The sequence below is a fragment of the Gallus gallus genome, chromosome 12 (genome assembly GCF_016699485.2).
Source record: "Gallus gallus isolate bGalGal1 chromosome 12, bGalGal1.mat.broiler.GRCg7b, whole genome shotgun sequence".
In the NCBI taxonomy this organism is placed as follows: domain Eukaryota; kingdom Metazoa; phylum Chordata; class Aves; order Galliformes; family Phasianidae; genus Gallus; species Gallus gallus.
In genome coordinates this window covers 18,650,450-18,669,505 of record NC_052543.1, presented here as the reverse complement: position 1 = coordinate 18,669,505, position 19,056 = coordinate 18,650,450, and the positions used below count along the sequence as shown (strand labels likewise).

Sequence of the window (19,056 nt, the reverse complement as noted above, 5' to 3'; positions counted from 1 at the left end):
AAAGAATTATTGAGCTACTGTGCTATGCTTTACGCTACCCTCAGTACTGCCAAAGCAAAGCATTCGCTCAAGAAAAGGGAATGCGGATAGAAGCAGTCATTTTGCTGAACTCCTCGTGCCTCCATATCCCTCAGTTCTCCACCCAGAAGAAAGGCAGTGGCTCTGGGAAGGGGCCCAGGGCCCGGAGCTGCAGGGTGCCTTGCTGAGAGCTGTCAGCTGGAACGCAATGGGTGGCAGAGCAGGGCACAATGCTGTGCCTTTTCACCAGCAGCAGTAAAAGTTCCTTTCCATTTGCTGTACAGAAAAACCCCTCTTCCTTTTAAGTTTCCATTCCCACAAGGCTGGCAAGTAAACCACTCGTCATTAGCCATAACAGGAGAATTACATTTCGTTTGACCCGCCGGTGACTGTCATGCCTGTACCATCCATTTCCCCACCACGGGCTGTGTGTGCTTCCCAGAGCTGTTTTTATCTGACTCAGCAGTGGATGAGTCCACCTCAGAAACCACCACGGCAGTGACAGCTCAAGCCTGAACTTGTTACACCTCAGCCTACTGACGTATGGAAGCAGTTCTGGTCCTTTCTTGCTTGCTTACAGACAGGCATGAAAGTTTGATTTACTATAAAAAAAACCCACAAAAAATCGAATTGAAGAATTCAAACACCCAGCACTGCAGGTAAAAAAAGGGAAAGCAGTTTGAGGAAATACAGGCGGACTTTCATTTAGGTTTAAAGCCTCAGGATTGCTTTTCTCATTAATTACCTTAAAGTCAGCAATGCAGTAAAAGTGCAGGACAGAAGCAGTGACAATGCCTGAAATGCATTGAAAAGGCAGGCAGAGATTCCCACTCGTGTCGATGGGGTCTCCTCCAAATACTGGCTTCAGCAGCACAGGATAGGAAACACCTCACACGGTTAGGTTAAAAATGGCTGGAAAACAGTTTTATCACCGCACACATTTGTGAGCACACGCACACAACAACTTCCAACACAAAAAAACAGATCCTCTGCTCTTCAGCCCTGCTGAACTGCAGGATTTTGACACCAAAATACTTGAGAACAGAAAGCCTCTTCCAGGCCTGGACACCTCCAACTTCACAAGACTGGCGGGTGGCAAACCCTGGGCTGTGCAATTTGCACAAGTGGATTCAATTCTCCAAACCTTGCAGTATCTCTTCTGGGCCATTTCCAGTCCCATTCCTCACCCAGACATGGAGGGGACAAAGGAGTGCAGAGCAATATAAGCTACCATCTGTACTGAGCAGCATCCAGGCCCAACGCTGAGCACTGTGGAGCAGACCACATTCATGGCACGGTGCACAACTGGGAGCTGCCCTGTGCCGCGTGGGACGTTGGGTTAAGTGACAGAGCAGCGCCTGCTGGTCCTGAGATCTGTGCATGTGGCAGCTCAGTACTGGGGTGGTGAGGAGAGACTTGGCAGAGAAGGAAACAAAAAGGAAAAAACAACTGGAGTCACTGACCCAGTGTCACATCAGGCCTCTGAAAGCGCGGTTGGATATCCAGGTACCAAGAACTACAGTGAAGATGTCAGATACAACTTAGCAGCCGACTGCTCTGCTTTCTCTGCCCTAACTGCTCCTCAGCTCCTGTCCCAGCCAGAGCTGCAGCTGGATGGGCTGTGCAGGCACTGTGCTGCCAGTCCTTTCCCACAACTCTCCTTTCTTCTGAGCCTCTGTCCTCTCTGTGAAATACATCTGTGCAGCTCTTACTTGAAACACAGCAAAACGCCATCATTCTGCCACCTATTCTGACTCACGGCAGCAGACAAGAGAACAAGTTACACTGCTGCTCTCCCTAAGCCCTCAGTAATTATTGACTACTCTATACGGGTTACGTGCTAAGACTCCTTTGTAAGGCTAACACCGTTACCACGTAGAACCAAGAAGAGCTGGGGTAGCACAGCTCTTATCAGCTCTGCCATTTCCATCTTCTCTACACATTCTGCATTAGTAGTTTTAATTAAGCAGTAAGATGGTGCCTTTCTTTCCTTGTTATTTTTTACAAACAACTAGAAGTGTTCCAGTCTCCTTTTCCAGAGAGCTCACCAGCTCCAGTTTGTGCAATAAAAACAGTCCAAAGATTGCAGGATCTCTGAAGGAAAAAAAATATAAGGCAGCCCACAAAAATTTATGAGAGTCTGCATTTCCTCTCCTGGAGACATAACAAGTGAAGCACTGTCTAAGAGCAAAATACACAGCGATGACCTTGGGAAAAGCTCTCCCTGCAAGGAAAACAATTGGAAAACACATCCCTTCAGCACTTAGGAGGTTAATAATTTCTCCAATTTCAGTAATCAAATATGCACAATGTAGCCTATATTTTGCACTTTGCTCAGCCTTACAGTTTATCACTGATGAACAGCATCGTGGAGGTCACTTCAGTCCATCCCTTTGTGCCGGGGTTTTGAGTTCCCTTTTCGCCTACATGAAACCTTAAGACCAAAGCGAAGAGAAAAAAAAGCACAACCTCAAAACTATATGGAGTGGGCTCGAAGATGTAATTCAGTGATGCTTGTTTTATCAGCTACATAAAGCATCATTAGAATCATAGAATGGCTTGGGTTGGAAGGGACCTTAAGGACTTGCGAGTTCCAATCTCAGTGTGGGCTGGGTGCCCCCAGCAGCTCAGGCCTTGCCCCCCCCCCCCAGGGATGGGGCGCACACAGCTCTCTGGGCAGCCCGTTAGTGAATTAAAAACGAAAATTATGGAATGGGGGTTTACTCGATTCTGTTCTTCTCCTTCAAATCCTAAACATCCTCAGCATCAAATGGAAACTCAGGTCATTGCGAGTGCTGGGCTGGGTCTCAGGCCATTGGTGGGGGCAGGAGCAGGGCACAGCCCCACAGCAGTGTGCTGGAGCTGCCCGTCCTCACCCCACTGCAGCCATGGGGCCATAGGGCAGCTGTGTGCCGACAGCCATTGCCACAGCCACCGGCAAAGGGTTGGCTGCTGGCAGCCACGGAGCCAAGGCACCATAAACAGCTCCACCGCCTTTATTGGCAATTACTGCTGAAGGTCACACATCAGCAGCGAGCCTAAATTCCAGGAAAAAAAGCTGTTCTTATGTAACTGCTGCTTGAATGTTGGCAGGTGCCCAATGGAGCAGTTCGCTGCAATGTGGCTGGGAGGGGAGAGAGAGAAAAAAAAAAAGTAGGACATCTCCCAGTCACATTCAGCATCCTGAGCATGCCACCTGCAGGTCAGCACTCAGACTTCTCACCTTTTTAATCCACAACAAGATTCGTGTTCCTCCAGGACATCTGCGCTTCAGTGCAGCGCAGCCATCCACTGGGGCCAAGGGAGCCCAGGGTGCAGCCCAGCCCTCAGCTGGGGTTTGGAACTGCAGAACCCACATTTGTCTCTAGACTTGGGCTTCTTGATGGGCTGGGGATTTAATTAAGCTTGAGCAAACTTCTTGTAATCAGATACAACAACTTTGTTATCACTGCTGGGTACAGAATCACACCAGGTGGCACTTAAGAAAAATTCAGGTTGGTCTTCCTGACAGCTCCCCAGAAATAAAAGCACAGCAGTGCAGCCCTGAGAGAAGTACATTAGGAAAGGCTCAGCCCAAGGGCTTTTAACAGAGACCATGCCCGCCTCCAGCCTTGGGGCTTATCTCTATTGCTAGAGGCACCGCACAGAGCCCAGGCTCCAAGCTCTGCAGCCCTGTCTGAGCCCCAGCCCCAGGGCAGGCTGTGAGCAAAGCACTCCCCAGGCTCTGGCATTGGGTTGCTGGGGCTTTTATTTTTATCAAAGCAAATCTTGTTCCTCCTCAACCTTAAGATATCTCTTCTGTTCTTTATTTTAATGCCAGTCTCACGCAGACCCTATCCCTAGAGGTCTACAGCTCTACAGGAACCTGAAATGTTTGGAAATACTGCAAGAATTAATTTCCTTCTTAATGCATCATAACCCCTCTCCTCAGAAGAATCCTGCATGAATCCTGCTGCAGCACTGGATGCTGGAGAGCTTGGAAAACATCTACAAAAGCTTAAGAATTCCAGCAGTTCTCCTCAGGAGAACTCCAGCTCCTTCCATCCTTCCTTCCTGCAGCGATGCTAAAAGCAATCTCAGGATAAATCCCTCAGCAGAGAGCACAGAACTGGGCCAAGTGAGGGCAGGGGGATCAAAGCACGCCTCGCACCACACTGCTGATCCTTCCTGCTCTGCAGGGGATTTCCTGCCCCACGGTGGATTCCAGAGTTATTCACCTGCTGAGAAAGGCACTCCCTTTCTTCACCCTCAAACGCTAACAGGGGCTGCAGCTCGTGCTTTCTTCCTGCCAGAAGTCTCCGTGACAAATGCATGCACCTTTTCATGTCGTGGGGTTCGGTGTGTCTGGAACACCGCGCACTGAAATCGCCCTGCAGCAAGCAAGCGATGGATGTGAAGCTCAGACTGCTCGTACCATCACAGAAATCCTCTGAAATCAGGCAGCTCTGCCCTCAGTTATTTTACAGGAGCCTTACCCCGAGGGAATAAGGAGCACTTCAGCTGGTCACAAAAATTACATAATGCAGAGTTAGGCAGGAGGGCACTTATTAGCTCTGCTGACACTAGAGATTGTGTGTTCTTTGCCCTGCACACGTACCATTGCCGGGGGCGAGAAGCTGAAAAAGGCAACACCGGGACTGCCTTTGGGAATCACCAGTGGTTCCGGACCCCGCTGGATCCCCTCCCACACAGCCACCACCTGTGCCTCCAGTAGCCGCTCCACCACAGAGCGACAGCGTTCCAATGCTGCAGCCTCAAGAGCAGATCCCAAATTGCTCCGCACGCTCCGGCTGATTTATTGCAGACAAAGGCAGCGCGTTACAGCCAGAAACTAAGTGAGAAGGAGTTTCATGTTATGACTTAATTTGCAATTAAACTATTCATGGTTTTGTCTGAAGGTTCTCCAAGATGAAATGCTGTTGCTATTCTGGGATGCGCCGCACAACCTGGGGGTCCGGCACCTGACGGAGGCGTTCCTGTGCCAACAGAATCATTTTGCACAGAGCCACTGCTGGGATGCATTCCCCAGGAAAAATGGGGGGAAAAAGTCTCATTTACAAAGCAGTCGCTATTTCACATATGATGTGCTTCTCCTCAGAGCAAAGTTACCCAGATAAATGCAGCTGATCAGCATCCAAATGGAGTTCCGCAGAACGCGCCTTTCAGTTCATCATCCCTTCCACTGAATAAACAGGAGCAGCACTGCGAGCATTTTAAAGGGTTGAATTTTGTTGCCTCTAAATGGTCGGTTTGGGAGAGAACATAGGAGACAAAACAAAGAGGAAAATGCTTCTATTTCCCCGGCATTTCAGTGAAATAAGGTGGTAGTCCATCACTTTCTGAGCATCATACATTCATGCAAAAAGAGTCCCATTATTCATGCCCACAATGACTTTTTGGGTCTGCCTGAGGAAGCTGCAGCAGCAGAGGCAGCTCAGAGCTCTGCAGCTTACACCAAACGTGCCACCTCTCTTTCTGAGGAGTCCTCAGAAAGCTTAATTCCAGTGAAACTGAAAGCCCTTCTCCACACACAGCCTTCCTGCCTGCAAACAGCTGCACCAGGCCCAGCACAGAGCGGTGCCCACCGCCCTCCTGCTGCCCCTTGGGAACAAGCCACGTCCCACTGCCATGCAGCTCAGGCAGGGGCTGCTCCCACAGCCTCCCAGCTTCTTCCACCTTCTCTACTAACACCACTAAAACCAGCATTTGTCTTTCCAGAGAGCTGACACAACTTGCACACAGCTTTCAGTACTTTATTGCAGCTGAAGGCCGATGCTTTGACAGCACTCACAGCAGTTAGTGCTCCACAGGCACTCTGAGCTCAGGTCCCAGACCTGAGCAGATCTCCTATGGCACCAGGAGACTGCCAGGAATCCTAATGGCATTTGGACTGATACTCCAAGCAATGACACATGGAATTAGTTAGGGTAACTATTCCCATTATGGACACACGGCAGACTGAGACCTCCACTACTGCACTGACACAGGCATACAGTGCTGGAGACAACAGGACAGGTCACAGGCTGCTTGGGAAACAAACACCATACAAACAACGCTGGAGAAGAGAAATAAAATTAAAAACCTCAGCATTATCCAATTCAATGGTAATCTGCTGGGAAAAAAAAAGAGGGGGAAGAATTGAAAGCAAGCATTAGTAAGAGAAATTACAAATAAATCTTACATTAGTATCCTACCAACCATTTATCACTGACACCATAACCCAACATTGTGCTTATTTCACAGCACTGCTTTGCCCCAGGCGCGCGAGGGCAGCTGAGCTGGGAGCCCAACAGCCGGGCTTCCAGTTTGGAACAGGAGCAGAATTCTGAAATCTAACAACTGGAGAGCTGAGCTCATCGTCTGGTAGGCAGCAGGATGAGGTGCATGAATGACATGTTTCAGCTCGGTAAAAACAGTGGCTCTAGCCTACACTGTCAATGGAGCGGAGCTTTCAGCACACTGAATGCACCACGGTGCGCTCCCCATCCCCGAGAGCGCCTGAGCGCGTGCCAAGAGCGGGAGCCTTCAGCAATATGGAAAGCTTCGAGCCTTCCCACGGGCTTCTGTGCATCTGCACTCTCACCACGCTTTTTGCATGCTGCAGAGGAATCCCAGCTGTTTAATGAAGGCCTCAGCTAATGGGATGAGGCAGCGCTGTGCTTTCATTACGTTTCCACCTCCGGAAGGGACAGCACGCAGGCCAGGAGGGTGCAGCGTTTCTACTGTTTGTGCTGGAAGATTCAGTGGGAGAGGAGGAGTGGGGCCTTCTCTAAATCCGACTGTTCCAGAATCAGCACACAGCACGCCAGCAGAACCGCATGCTGTGCCCAAGCTGGCCCTGAGCTCCATTGCTGCCGGGCACTGCTTGCAGCAACCCCTCACCTACAGCTGCACGGTGCGGATGGTCAGCACGCTGCTCACAGCACTAAGATCTGCTGCCTGCATGTAAGGCCCCCTAGCTTTAGAATGGGTGGATAAGATTCTCTTCCTTTTTACGCTTCAGGATGACTGCAAAACCAAAGGCACTGTCTCATAAGTGGTGATTAAACCCAGCTATATGAGCACAGGGGAGAGCCCATGGTTGTGCTCTCATACCCAGGCAGCAGCTGTCCCACACCGCCAGCAGTCTGTCTGTAAGCACTCAGCTGCTTTCTCATACTCAGAGCTCTACTTCAAGAGATGTTCTTATTTTGCATTATGTAACCAATCTGCTGTAATGCATTTTCTACACTTGGAAGCCTGAGAATCACGTTGGGCTCTCCAACAGAACGGTCCGTCCCAGTAACTGCATCCTCTGGAGATGCCACTTTACCCAAGCTTGTAAAATTCTAAGGTATGCTTGTAAATGAATTTCCATTTAGAAAAACCAACTGGCATATTGCACTAAGAACTCAAAGCTCTTATTTTTTTCATGTATAATTTCCACCATTTATATTACTTCAGCCAACCTTGGAGAGCCTCTCTTGGCTGTTCTTTAAAGGGGGAATGTACACTGATAAATTCACTGAAAGTCTACTACCAAATCTGAGATTCTCTTTCAACTTTTATATCCCCTTGCTTTGGGCACGAGAAAGTATCAGCAAGCACCAACACTTGCTAAAACAGATCACCTCACCCAGCTCCCTATTGCCAGAGCAGCCCGACTTGTGCTGGCTGCAGCCAACCCCTTCCAGACCTGACCTGCACCGTACTGCACGTCTTCATAAAGGGACATCAGGGCTGAAAACTTCCAGCTGTACCAAGATTGTCTCAGGGCTTTGCAGGGAGAGGGTTGTGACTCAGCACAGGACCCCGACACTTGAGCAAAGGAGGACAATTCATAGAAAACAAGCTGGAAGCTGCAGCTGCCCCATCCTACCGATCTGCTCCCCCCTTCTCATCCTACCTATGCATGTTTCTTTCCTGCAGTGTACTAGGACCCTTTCCCAAAGTCAGTGAGTTTACCAAAACACACTGCTACAGGAAAGTGAAGACAATTCCTTAGCAGCACAGCACTGCAGAACAAACACGCAGCCACAGCCCAGAGGTGGGCTGGATCCTGAGAGGTGCAGCACATGGGAAGGGAGCACGCCCTGACCATCCCTGCCCTCTGGGCACTTTGCTAGCAGCCTCCTTCCATCCCGCCCTGCTGCGTGCTCAGCTGGGTGCACTCGGGTTGCAGCCCACACACGTGCACGTGCACAGCCACATGCCTGCAGCCTCCCTCTTGTGTTTGCTCTCTCAGCTCCTCCAGGTCCCTGCCTCCTGCTGCACGGGCAGCAGACCACTGTGTTCTGCTCCAGCGTCCTCCTGCTCCTGCGTCCTCCTTTCCAGCTACACCAGACAAAGCAGAGGTTGTCTGGGCCATCCCAGGTGGTAATTCACCCTAGTGTTGCTACAGCTTCCTCTGCCTTCACAGCTTCTTCCATCCTCACAGCTGCAGCTATAGCTACAAAACAGTTAATATTTGTATTATGAAGCTGTACGAGTTCTAAAGCTTTTGCCTTTTTGGGCTGTGAATCCAGCACTGTGCAACAACTTCAAACCCTACAGCACGTGCTCATCAGACACGAGACACCATCTGCTCCCAGGCACAGGCTCCCAGCTGCAGGGAGCATCCTTCCACACCACTGCTTCCCAGCCCCAGCTGCCAGTTCTGACCTCTTCACGAGCACGTTCACCCAGAGGCTGTACTGCGTGCCTGCTGTGTGGCATGTTGTTAGGCTGGATTGCTTAAAAAAATGTAGGAGATGCTATAGATTGGGAGTTTGACATGGACTGCAGTAACATCCAGATTCCCAAACATACTGGCATAGACACGCACTTCCAATTCAGAGAACTGGTCCGTAGCTACAGGAAAACATCCCTCTCAATTAGACAAAGGAGCTGTACATAGGAAAGGCAAAGAAGAAAAAGAAAAATACAGGGGTGGCTGTACAGACAGTTTCTATCTGTAACTCACAAGATGATGACTCAGACGTATGTAAATTAAAATCAAACCACTAAATATCCTCTTACTGCAAGTGTATGTGACCTGATGAAGAGTCACCTGGACCCAAAAAAACAGATAAGATGTTATACTCATCATAAAAAGGTAAGCAGTTGCTGACAATGGAAGAACTAGGAGTTAAACTTGCAAATTTAAAGTAGAAAACAACAAAACCAGGGTCATCTTTTCAATTCTATCTGAAGTTGTTAGCTGAATAAAATTTTTTTTGTTCCTTCTCCAGCACAGAAATGCTTACACATACAAAACAGAGCTTGAAGAAGCCAGAAGTTTATTTTCCTTTACTGAATAATAAAGGCAGTGCTGAACATAGAATGACAAACTGTCAATTACATTACCTTTTCTCCATAGCCTCTATCTTTGGTCATCATTTCCCTGAGTGTCTGTAATACTTTAATACATAGTTTCTCTTCATTCTCCTCTAGCAGCTGTTTAGTATGCTTTATTAATCTGAAAATAAACAATCAATTACAGTCCATTTTAATAACAGCATTCTAAAAGTAGGATAAAATATGTGGCTCTCTTACTGAATTTCAGCTGCAAACAGGGTTTTATTAAAACATAATTCTGTCTCTCCTTTATTTAACTATTTGGGGAACATTCAATAGCAACATGTAAGAAGCCACTATGGGCTTTGGTGAAGCTGCAAAGGAAATGCAGAGTAGCTGGCAGAACTAGATAAAAGCCATCTGATTACAGGCAGAAAGAAAACAGAGGAAGGCACCATATAAATTTAAGACTTGATAAGTCTCCAGAACAAACACTAACAGCAAGGAAAAACTGTTCCACATGCTACTTTGTTAAAAACATACTGAGAATCCTCAGTAGTGCAATTTGAAATCCACTCTACCCAGCGTTTATTAATTAACTCTGTGATCTCTGTACATAACCCTCCTCTCCAAGAGATGATCTGAGAGCCTGGATTCTGCCCTGAACTGCCCTCCAAATGAAATCTTTTCTTTTCCTTCACCCCAAACTCGGGCATCTGAGTTACATGACGCATGGGGTAACAATTGACTTTGACGCAGCTCCCCAGCATCAGGAGCTACAAGGACAAGTGCCCTGCAAACATCACTGAGCTCAAAGACAAAACTCAGTTCAAAAGTGTACCCTCATTTATAGATGCTATATACAGTGCAGCAAATAGGCTTCCAAGTAATAGCTCTGAGAGGACATCAGTCTTTCCCCCGCACCAGGAGCTCACTCTCCTCAAAAAGATGAGCACTGTTTACCATCGCAAGAAATACCAGCAAAAAGCTGGGCAAGAACACACCCCTCCATGGGGCATAGGGTGAAAATTGGTAAAAAGCAAAACACTATTAAAAGCCTCCCAACACGTCAGATTTCAGGACAACTTACTTGCAAATGAAACCCCCGCTTTCGCATTTCCTCCTTGCATCTGTGTTCTCCGGGAAGAGCAGTTCGGGTCTGTGAAGCACATCTACCAGTACTGACAACTCTGCTTGGACAAGAGGACGTAAACGATCCTCTAAAGCTGATACAATGTCCTAGAACACATCGAGATGTTAAACATTGAACACGTATATAGTTATATACAAATTAATTCTATAAACTGTAAAAGAGGAGCCAGACAGTTTGGTCTGTCCTCCCTGGACACTCTCAGGGTATTTATGCTTTTATATACTGACAAAAGAAGTACCACTTAAAATTATGTATAAATGGGATTCTTCCCTTTCCATTCACGTTTGGAGAGCTGTAGCTACCTGACAATAAAAGGATGTTTGTGCTAAAACTTCAGCACTCAGAAAATAATGAGATGCATGTGAAGGTGGAGAGAAGAAGATTAAATCACATTAAAAAGAACAGAGGGGACTGAATGGAGAGCAACAAACCATCTCAGTGAGAACGGGCTGGGCACAGTTTTTACATTAGGTACTAAGTTGACATAAAGTTATTTAGCACTGTTTGCTATAAAAAGCTTTTGAGTATAGGATGAATCTTCAAAGGAAAAAGACATAATTTAAGTTAATGTATTTCATTCAGTACGAAAAAGGTTTTATTGAACCTGGTCTGAACATAGAATATAGCTAAAACAGTCCCTATTTCTAACACAAAGTGTTATTTTTAAACGTTATTTTTTTGCAGAAACAGTGGGAATGCCAGCACACCTCAGGAAAATGGCTCTGGATGCACCCATTCATTTCAAGCTCTGCAGTGCTTCCATGCAGGTCACCTTTCACTGCACTGCACTGCACTGCACCTTTCACTGCACTGAGAGGCTTGGCATACAAGGAGCAATGCACTGAAGGGGTGTGGAAGGCTGTGACAGTGAAAATGTCCTCTATTACCAAAGGAATGCTTTATCCCAAACAGATGGTGGAACAAGAATCTTTCAAGTACCAGTAACTTCCAATGCCATCTCCTCCTACGGGAGGGAAACTTCTCTATTCATTAAGTGTCCATTCAATTGTTTCCTTATGTGATGGTCTACATGTGATTTTATGCACAGGATTACATTCAACATCAGCTAACTTGTTAACCATGGAGCATTTTGACCAGGCAATTCCCAAGCATTGCTCTACTGAGTGAATTCCTCCTTTCATGTAAATACACAGCTGGTTATCAAAGGGAGATGGGGTGCTGCATAGTCACCTGTAATCTTTCAATTATGTTTCGATAATCCCTGGAGGCAGCAAGCACCGAATCCCTGCGGGCAGCATTCCTTGCAGTCATTCTCCAGTTCATCGCAGTCTTCTGCACAATATTGTGAGATTTCAGGAAGAGGTTGTTGACCTGACTGTCCAAGTCCACAGGAATTGCAATTGCTCGGCTTTTTGCTGCAACAAGTAGAGGTTTAGTAAGAATAGATTCCTTTAGCCCATGTATTACAATCAATGCAAGAACAAGAGAAGCTCTATTTGCAATTCTTTCTGCAATCTGCCTTGTATGCACTTCAAACAATGCAACGTATGGTCCCTGTGTAATGGTCAGACCTCTCTGTAGCACTACGTTTAAAGGATTTCACAATTCTGAGCTGTTTACTCAAACTGTGTGAATAGGAGTACGTCCTTAGACACACACTAATCCCATGCTAGCACACACGTGCACCTACCCAACAGAATTTGGCTTCATATCCAGTACAAATTACTCTTTTTGCTACTCAAAGCAGAGCAAATTACTGGGAGGAGCGCTACAAAACTATAGATGGACCATTTCCCAGTCACAGATCAACAGGATTACAGAGAGCGCTGAGGTTAAACCAGAAAGCACTTCAGGTTATGGCGACAACACGTATTGTTCAGCTGGAAATCTGGCTTTGCAGTGCGACTTGGCTCTGAATTAGCTGCAAATTGCACCAGCAAGAAGAAAGCTGAGCTTTGTTTTTGGAAGGTTGAGATGTGAGCAGCAAATACAAGACCACGTTTGCAGCATTTAGATCTGATTGTATCCATGTCTTACCTACATCTGAGAGCACCCGAATGCAGCTTTCCACTGATGCCTTTTGGCTTGGCATTAACCAGTTGCAATGGTAAACTCTGAACACACCTTGCAGCAACTGAACAAACACAGGCTGGCGAGTCTGGAACACAAGACAAAATAAAATCAAGCATCACATCATCCTGAGATGGGCCAGCATCAACTTGAGGTAACGCTGGTTTCCAGCTTCAGCCATGACTTCTTGCACACCACTCATTTCCAGCTGCTCTGCATCCTCTAGTTACACAATCTACTGCATAGACAGCATATCTACCACACCATCAGCAACCAAATGGAGAGGGTGGGAGCAAGGGCTGGAAGGGAAATACTAAATAGACAGCTTCTAAAGCATAAAGCTTTAGTAATTGAAGCCTGACTAAGCAAAGGAAATAAGCAGTAATCTTAATCTGTTTAATCAGAGTTATCAGCAAACCTGGCACACAGAGGTTCTTCCTTTAGCACTGACCAGCAGCTGACTCAATGGCCCACAGGTAAATGGGACTTGACTCTTGGCTAAGCAACAGCACAGCTACAGAGTTGAAAACTCATCACTTCAAATATCATCTGGTATGTAATTTACTGAAGAAACCAGCTTTGTATTTATTTTGAACATAGGTAGTAGTTAGTGGTAAATAATACCAGTGTTACAGAGCAGCCAAAATTAACGTGTGGTTTTTAGCCCTGTACTTTGCATGGCGATCTTCCACTGCAGATAGGTGAGCTGCTCTGACAAACATATGCACATGAGCTTTGCTCTTTCATCTCTGCAACATCCCAACTATATCGATCAGAACTCCCCACTCGGTTTTGTATAATAATTACTTTGTAAAGCAATTCATTTATTTTACCTATAGAAGAAGGAGTATTTAAAATGTTTCAAATGAACTCTGCCTGAGAGGGAATACCCACATCCCACTGCCTATTAGCTATGTCTTGTTTCTAGCAGCTACGTGAACTACACCACAGTGCACAGCCCACAAGAGTTAGGAACCAGAGAAAAAATACCTCTTTTATTCTGGTCAAGATCTGTGTCTGTTTGTAAGAAAAAAATGGAGTTAGAGGAAAAAAACAAATCTATTAGATGATTAAGTCTATTAGATCAATGCATTAAATAATACCACTATGAAATATACAAAAGGAGAGTCGAAAGTAAAGATCTAAAGATTACTGCTGAAATTCCCAGCATCCTTTCTAGAAATAAGCCAAACACCAAAACCATGGCAGTGTTCTCTGCGGGCACCGAAAGTATCTGCGCTTCTGGACGTCAGACACTGACAGTCCTTCCAGTTCCTTTCCAAAGACTTGCTGGTCTACAAAGCTTCAGAGCTGCTTAATGTGCTCCAACTAGATCCATAAATCAAATCAGCAATTCATTCCATGTTCCACATCCCTCCAAGAACGTTTGTGAAGGAGAGCCTCGGGCAGCAGCACCCTTAGGAGGCAGGCAAGCAAAACAGTACTTGTTAGAGAGGAAAATTTTTGGACAGCTGTTCTTTGAAAAGACATTTATGTTCTCCTAATTTTATATTATTTGAACTGTATGATGGATGTACAAGGTGTTCCTTGAACAAGCAAGGCTGGTCCTGACTCAGGGGAGGCACAATTCAAGTCCAACAAGCTATAACATGAAAGAGCATGAGACAAGAAGAGACTCGCGTGAAAAGAAATGAGAGGACAAGGTGCAGCAGAAAGAATGGGGAGCGAGCGAATCCAGAGGCAAGGCAAAGCTGGGCAACAAAGGTCGTCTGCCTATAGGGACAGGGAGTCCTGCAGAATCTCAGATCTGGGGGTAAAACCCCACCTGGAGGAGTTATGCACACCAGCCATGTATGCCAGCAGGTTGTACTCCTCAGATGGGAGAAAGAGTGTTGACAGGCAGGGAAAGGTAGAGACAGACAGCTTTTAGCTCAAAGATGTAGAAGCAAGGCAAATCCAGGATAAGACAAAAGACAGAGCTATCAATTGAGATGGTAAGGAGGGATGAAATAAGCTGTGTAGGGAGGAGTGAGTGAGATACTGAAGAAAAACTGCTGACATATAAAGTTATCAGATAGCTAACATGTGATAAGAAAGTGCATTCAAATGTTGTACTCTCAGATGACAGTTAAAGGTATGACAGCCAAGGTATACAACACAGAGGGATGAGAGGAGAAGGGCAGAGCCCTGGGGAACAAGGCTAACCATTGATCTCAACTTCTTATCTTTTGATGAAGTTTTGACAAACTTTCACGGAAGCTGATGGTACAATACTTGCTGACATTTTGAAGTCACATGAGAAGCAAATGAACTGCTGGACTGCTCAGACTTGCCTGGGTTAAGACACAACTCTAATAAAGCTGCTCAGCCCAAACACAGCTGCTGCAGCTCTCTGTGCTCTCACAGGCAATGCACACAGTCTGGCAATTAAAGAGCTCTGCTGCTTTCAGTGTGACGACTTCGTGCCTGAATAAGGCCTGAGAAGCAGACCTCTGTTGAATATAAAATAGTTGAATGGATCGGGCTGGAAACTGGTCATCCAGGCATGGGTCAACTACATATCCGATTCAACGAGGGCAGGAACGTACTGCTAACATTGCACAGAAAGAACTCCTCGCCTGATGCAGTCACGCAGCAGTTCTATGTACATTTTCCTGGAAGCCTGCAGTCACCCAGGCAGCACAGCACGATCCAAAGGGTTACAATTCACACCGTGATGAGGGACTGCCACGGTCAATTGGCAGATGCCCCTTATGGCTGCCTTTGGGAAGCAAGATGCTTCCTAATCTGCTGCCAGTTGCATTAAATTACAAACCTGGAGTTTGCACTCCGAACAATTGCCTTTGGCATGATGAGGTTGCATCAAGTATCAGCAATCACCATACTCAAACTTGAGAGATCAGCCAGACACCTGACCATTCCACCCACACTCCTCCCAAGAAGTTATTTCTGAATACAAAAATGATGTTATCACTGTGCTGCAATACAAACATTAGGGCAATGTCCTGACACTGCTGTTCTGCAAAGGAAATCTCTACCTCTGTCACAAACATTCCAAGTTCTCCCCCACGCTTTTGTTACAGATCAGAAGTTAAACAGTTTAATGGAGCGGAGCTTTTGCATTTTTGTTTTGTTTTTAAAGGAAATTATAATCTTATAAAACATACTGGGTTTGTACCCTCTGTAATGTGACTTTCTCTCCCCCTATCCGGAAGGCTTGCCACCAAAGCTTTATCTTCTTTCCTCAATGTGCTCTGCGGAACTCTGTCCTGCCATCCAACTGCTAACCTCATAACGACATGTAGGCCTTCTGGAGAGAGTTTCTGTGTGGTCTCAAGGAGAACTGAACTTACTCATGAAGTTGTAACTGCTCTCACAGAAAATGTTTGCACACCGATATACAAAATCTACCTCAAAACAAACACCTTGGCCACAAAGAATACATATCTGCACCCATGTGTTTCTTTTGAACTGATAACAGAACCGAAGTGGAATTAACATAATTGTGCTGGCACCATCTCATCATCCATGTCTCCACTTTTTTCCTACCTGCAAAGTAGTGCTCTGATCAGAGAATGGGGAACTGAAGAAAGTGGTGACGATACTCATCACTATTTCTGTAACGTACTTCTCCAATATGGAGTCAGCATGCTTTCTGTCGCTGGTGTTGTTGCAAGCCTGCAAGACAATTCATTACTAGATCAGAAGCAGCTCAACCAGAATAGACTAATAAGGATTATGAACTGGAGGTGTTTGATTTTGCATCATTCTAGCCAGGGCACTGCCCTGTCAGAACAGTATTTATGATACTGGCATCTTTGTACTTCCAGCACACGCGAAGGCAGACCCCAACACTCTCATTATTTCAATACATTGGCATAGAGCATGTTTAGGAGTAACGAGAAGAAACAGAGTTCCTTAGAAGAAATAAGCTAGGAGGATAGGAAGGACCAACGTGTAACGCTTTCATATGGGGAAATACTTGGATTCCCAGGCAGAAAGCCATAGGGACAAACAAATGCCAAGCTTGGAAAAACAAAATGGTCCTGACCGGCCAAAAAACGTTGCCTATTGCTTGGGAAGGAACTAGCTGCCGCAGCCAGAATAAGCAAGCCAGGTGGCAGAACAGAAAAATGCATTAGACAAAGGAGCAGGGTGTGGGGCTTCTCTTTTTTTATTTTAAAAGGAAAATATTAATGCGTTCCATGGAATATGACTAATGAAATCCGCAGGCACAGGGGAAAAGGCAAATATAAAGGTGAGAAGGCGCAGCAGCTGGGGGGACTCACTGCCTCGATGCAGCAGCGCTGTGCCTTACTTTTATTGCTATATACTGCAGAGGTTAAACTTTTTCAATTCAGTACCCAGATACAGAAATCATTACCCGACAGATGTCAACCAGGAAGTTCTCAAATAGCTTCCACATATGATTACTGGTGTAAATCTCTTTCATTTCTACTTCTGTGTCCACATAGCAATGATTCAAGAAGTTGATGTACGCAATTTTAACCTAAAAGTGGAGAAAAAAAATTACTATTAAAAAAAATGAAAACCTGAGAAGTGTTGTGAATGGATATAATGTCACATTAAAACTGCTACATAAATCATTTGTAGCTCAACTTCCTTTTATTTAAGCACTGGTGAAATCTAATGCCATGAATAGCAAGACATCATCCAATAAAAAACACTGGGATTATTGCAGACAAAACGTCAGCATTATAATCATTTCCAGTTCTGCAGAACCATCTGTTCAAGTTTAGTAGCATCCTCCATAAACTTCTCTGCCTCAAGAACCCTATAAAAGAAACAAGCACGGCATCACATCCCCATGTTAAGGGCAAGGAAACAAAAGGATTTCACTGAGCTATCCTGAACCACTAGGGTTGTCTACAGCAGGACCAGGAGAGGAATTCGGTTTCCCAGCTCACTGCTGTTGCTCACCTGTCCCACCAGCTTTATCACGCCAGAAGGACCAAATAATATTAAATCTCTCTTGCCCAAAGTCAGTACGTTTCAAATTCATGCAGGCCAGTGTCTCCAAACAGCCCTCACCTCAGGTATGCAATCCTCATGGGTTACTACCCTAACAATGTCATCCAGAGGAAGGAGGGAGTTGCATTTTATTTCTGTGTAGACATTCTTGCCTTCTGTGCACACAGCAAGCAGTTCTACCAAGTGGATGTGGTACATCAGCGGGCTGTTCTCATCCATCCGATCCCTCTCTGATCTCATCATCTGCACCAAAGTCTGGAAGGAGGCTCTGTCATTGTAAAACACCAGGACGTCTTCTCCCGCATTCACCAGCTAACAAGAAAGAAAAATATTCCATTAACAGATCAAAGCCTGGGAATCTCCCCACAGCACCCTCCCCTAATCAGCGGGCTGTTACGGTGCAAGTCCTGATTAGCTGTTCTTTGGAACCTTAAAAGAAGTGCAGGCACCGAGTCAGCGGGGCACTGCTGTGGTGCTCCCCGCACACAGCGCACAGCTCAGGAACTACATTTCCTCTTAAAGAATTTACCACTTCCAAACTGCTGAGGAACTTCAAAGTCAGCCCAACTGACTGCTTAGACAGAAGTTGTGCCAAGAAGCTTGTGACTTTCCATTGTACTTTTTAATTTCACGTATATTGCCTCAGCTGACTTCTTAATGCAGTAAGCTGTAGATGTACCATTTTGTACAGAAAAATGCCTCGGGGGCACGCCGGGTGGGAGGGCTGCCAGGCTCAGTAATTCCACCCTTCTGAACAAACACCATCAGTTTTCCAAGGCTAGCAAGTGACATGTTAAGTCACATACTGAAGATTTCTATCAACTTCACATTTCAGGTGTGGATGGCCAGAGCTCCAGAGCACTCAGGATCTCCTGCAACTCCACAATGGGAACGACAGCGAGCAGACTGGGAGCTGCTGTGGGGCTGAGCACTACAAAGAACACAGCTGTAGGGATCAGACAGCCTTCCAGTTAGAGCTTGGGGCCATCGGCTAGATAAGAGGCAGAAGGCAACCCCTTCCTCCTCAGCAGCTGCTGACCGTGGTCAAAGCTGACTGCTGAACACTTTCACCAACCCAACCTCGCGTTAAGCAGCTCACAAAACCATTTTTAAACTGAGCTGCAAAAATACTGAAGACCTCTGATCAATTGACGGACACGCAGAAGCCAGAGCTTGGCAAATCTGATCCTCGAGCTCCCCCTGCCGAGGAGGCCAATAACGACGCCATTAGTTATGCAAATGGACTGTCAAACAGATCGCCTCCGAAGTCCCACGTGAAGGGACTTTTTACCCTTTTCTTACCTCTCCCTTCTATCCTGACATCCCGATTTCCCAGTTACCCACACACATACACTGGTGAAGACCCTCACACTTTTCGTCTGTCAGCACTAACCAAGAATTTACATATTCAGCTACTTAAGAAAAAAAAATCCCATCAAATTATGGTATTATCAGTAAAATTTTCCTTCAGCATCAGAGTATTGGAACTATTTCTCTTACAGCTTTTCTTTGGAAAGGCAGCCTTCCTTCAAACTATGCTTGCCTATACACTGCTCTGCAGAAGCCTGGAAAATAACTTGCAATTATCACTAATAACCAACCGCTCTTTGTATCTATAGGTGAAGAGCTCAGAAGGCTTCTGGTCA

At 46.0% G+C, this 19,056-nt stretch overlaps 1 protein-coding gene across 18 annotated transcripts in view; it reads right to left on the bottom strand.

Annotated features, from left to right (window-relative positions):
* ITPR1 (inositol 1,4,5-trisphosphate receptor type 1) overlaps nucleotides 1-19,056 on the bottom strand; it is a 150,712-nt gene that overhangs the window by 65,596 nt on the left and 66,060 nt on the right. For 12 of the 18 annotated variants that reach the window (XM_040646080.2, XM_040646085.2, XM_040646086.2 and 9 more), the window contains 8 exons: nucleotides 17,471-17,722; nucleotides 16,803-16,928; nucleotides 15,968-16,096; nucleotides 12,425-12,545; nucleotides 11,618-11,802; nucleotides 10,364-10,512; nucleotides 9,343-9,454; nucleotides 6,101-6,130 (listed from right to left, as the gene is read on the bottom strand). In XM_040646080.2, coding sequence (XP_040502014.1) covers nucleotides 6,101-6,130; nucleotides 9,343-9,454; nucleotides 10,364-10,512; nucleotides 11,618-11,802; nucleotides 12,425-12,545; nucleotides 15,968-16,096; nucleotides 16,803-16,928; nucleotides 17,471-17,722 — 1,104 coding nt within the window. The remainder of the gene's footprint in view (nucleotides 1-6,100; nucleotides 6,131-9,342; nucleotides 9,455-10,363; nucleotides 10,513-11,617; nucleotides 11,803-12,424; nucleotides 12,546-15,967; nucleotides 16,097-16,802; nucleotides 16,929-17,470; nucleotides 17,723-19,056) is intronic. The other 6 variants (XM_015292946.4, XM_015292949.4, XM_015292953.4 and 3 more) reach the window with 2 other exon arrangements.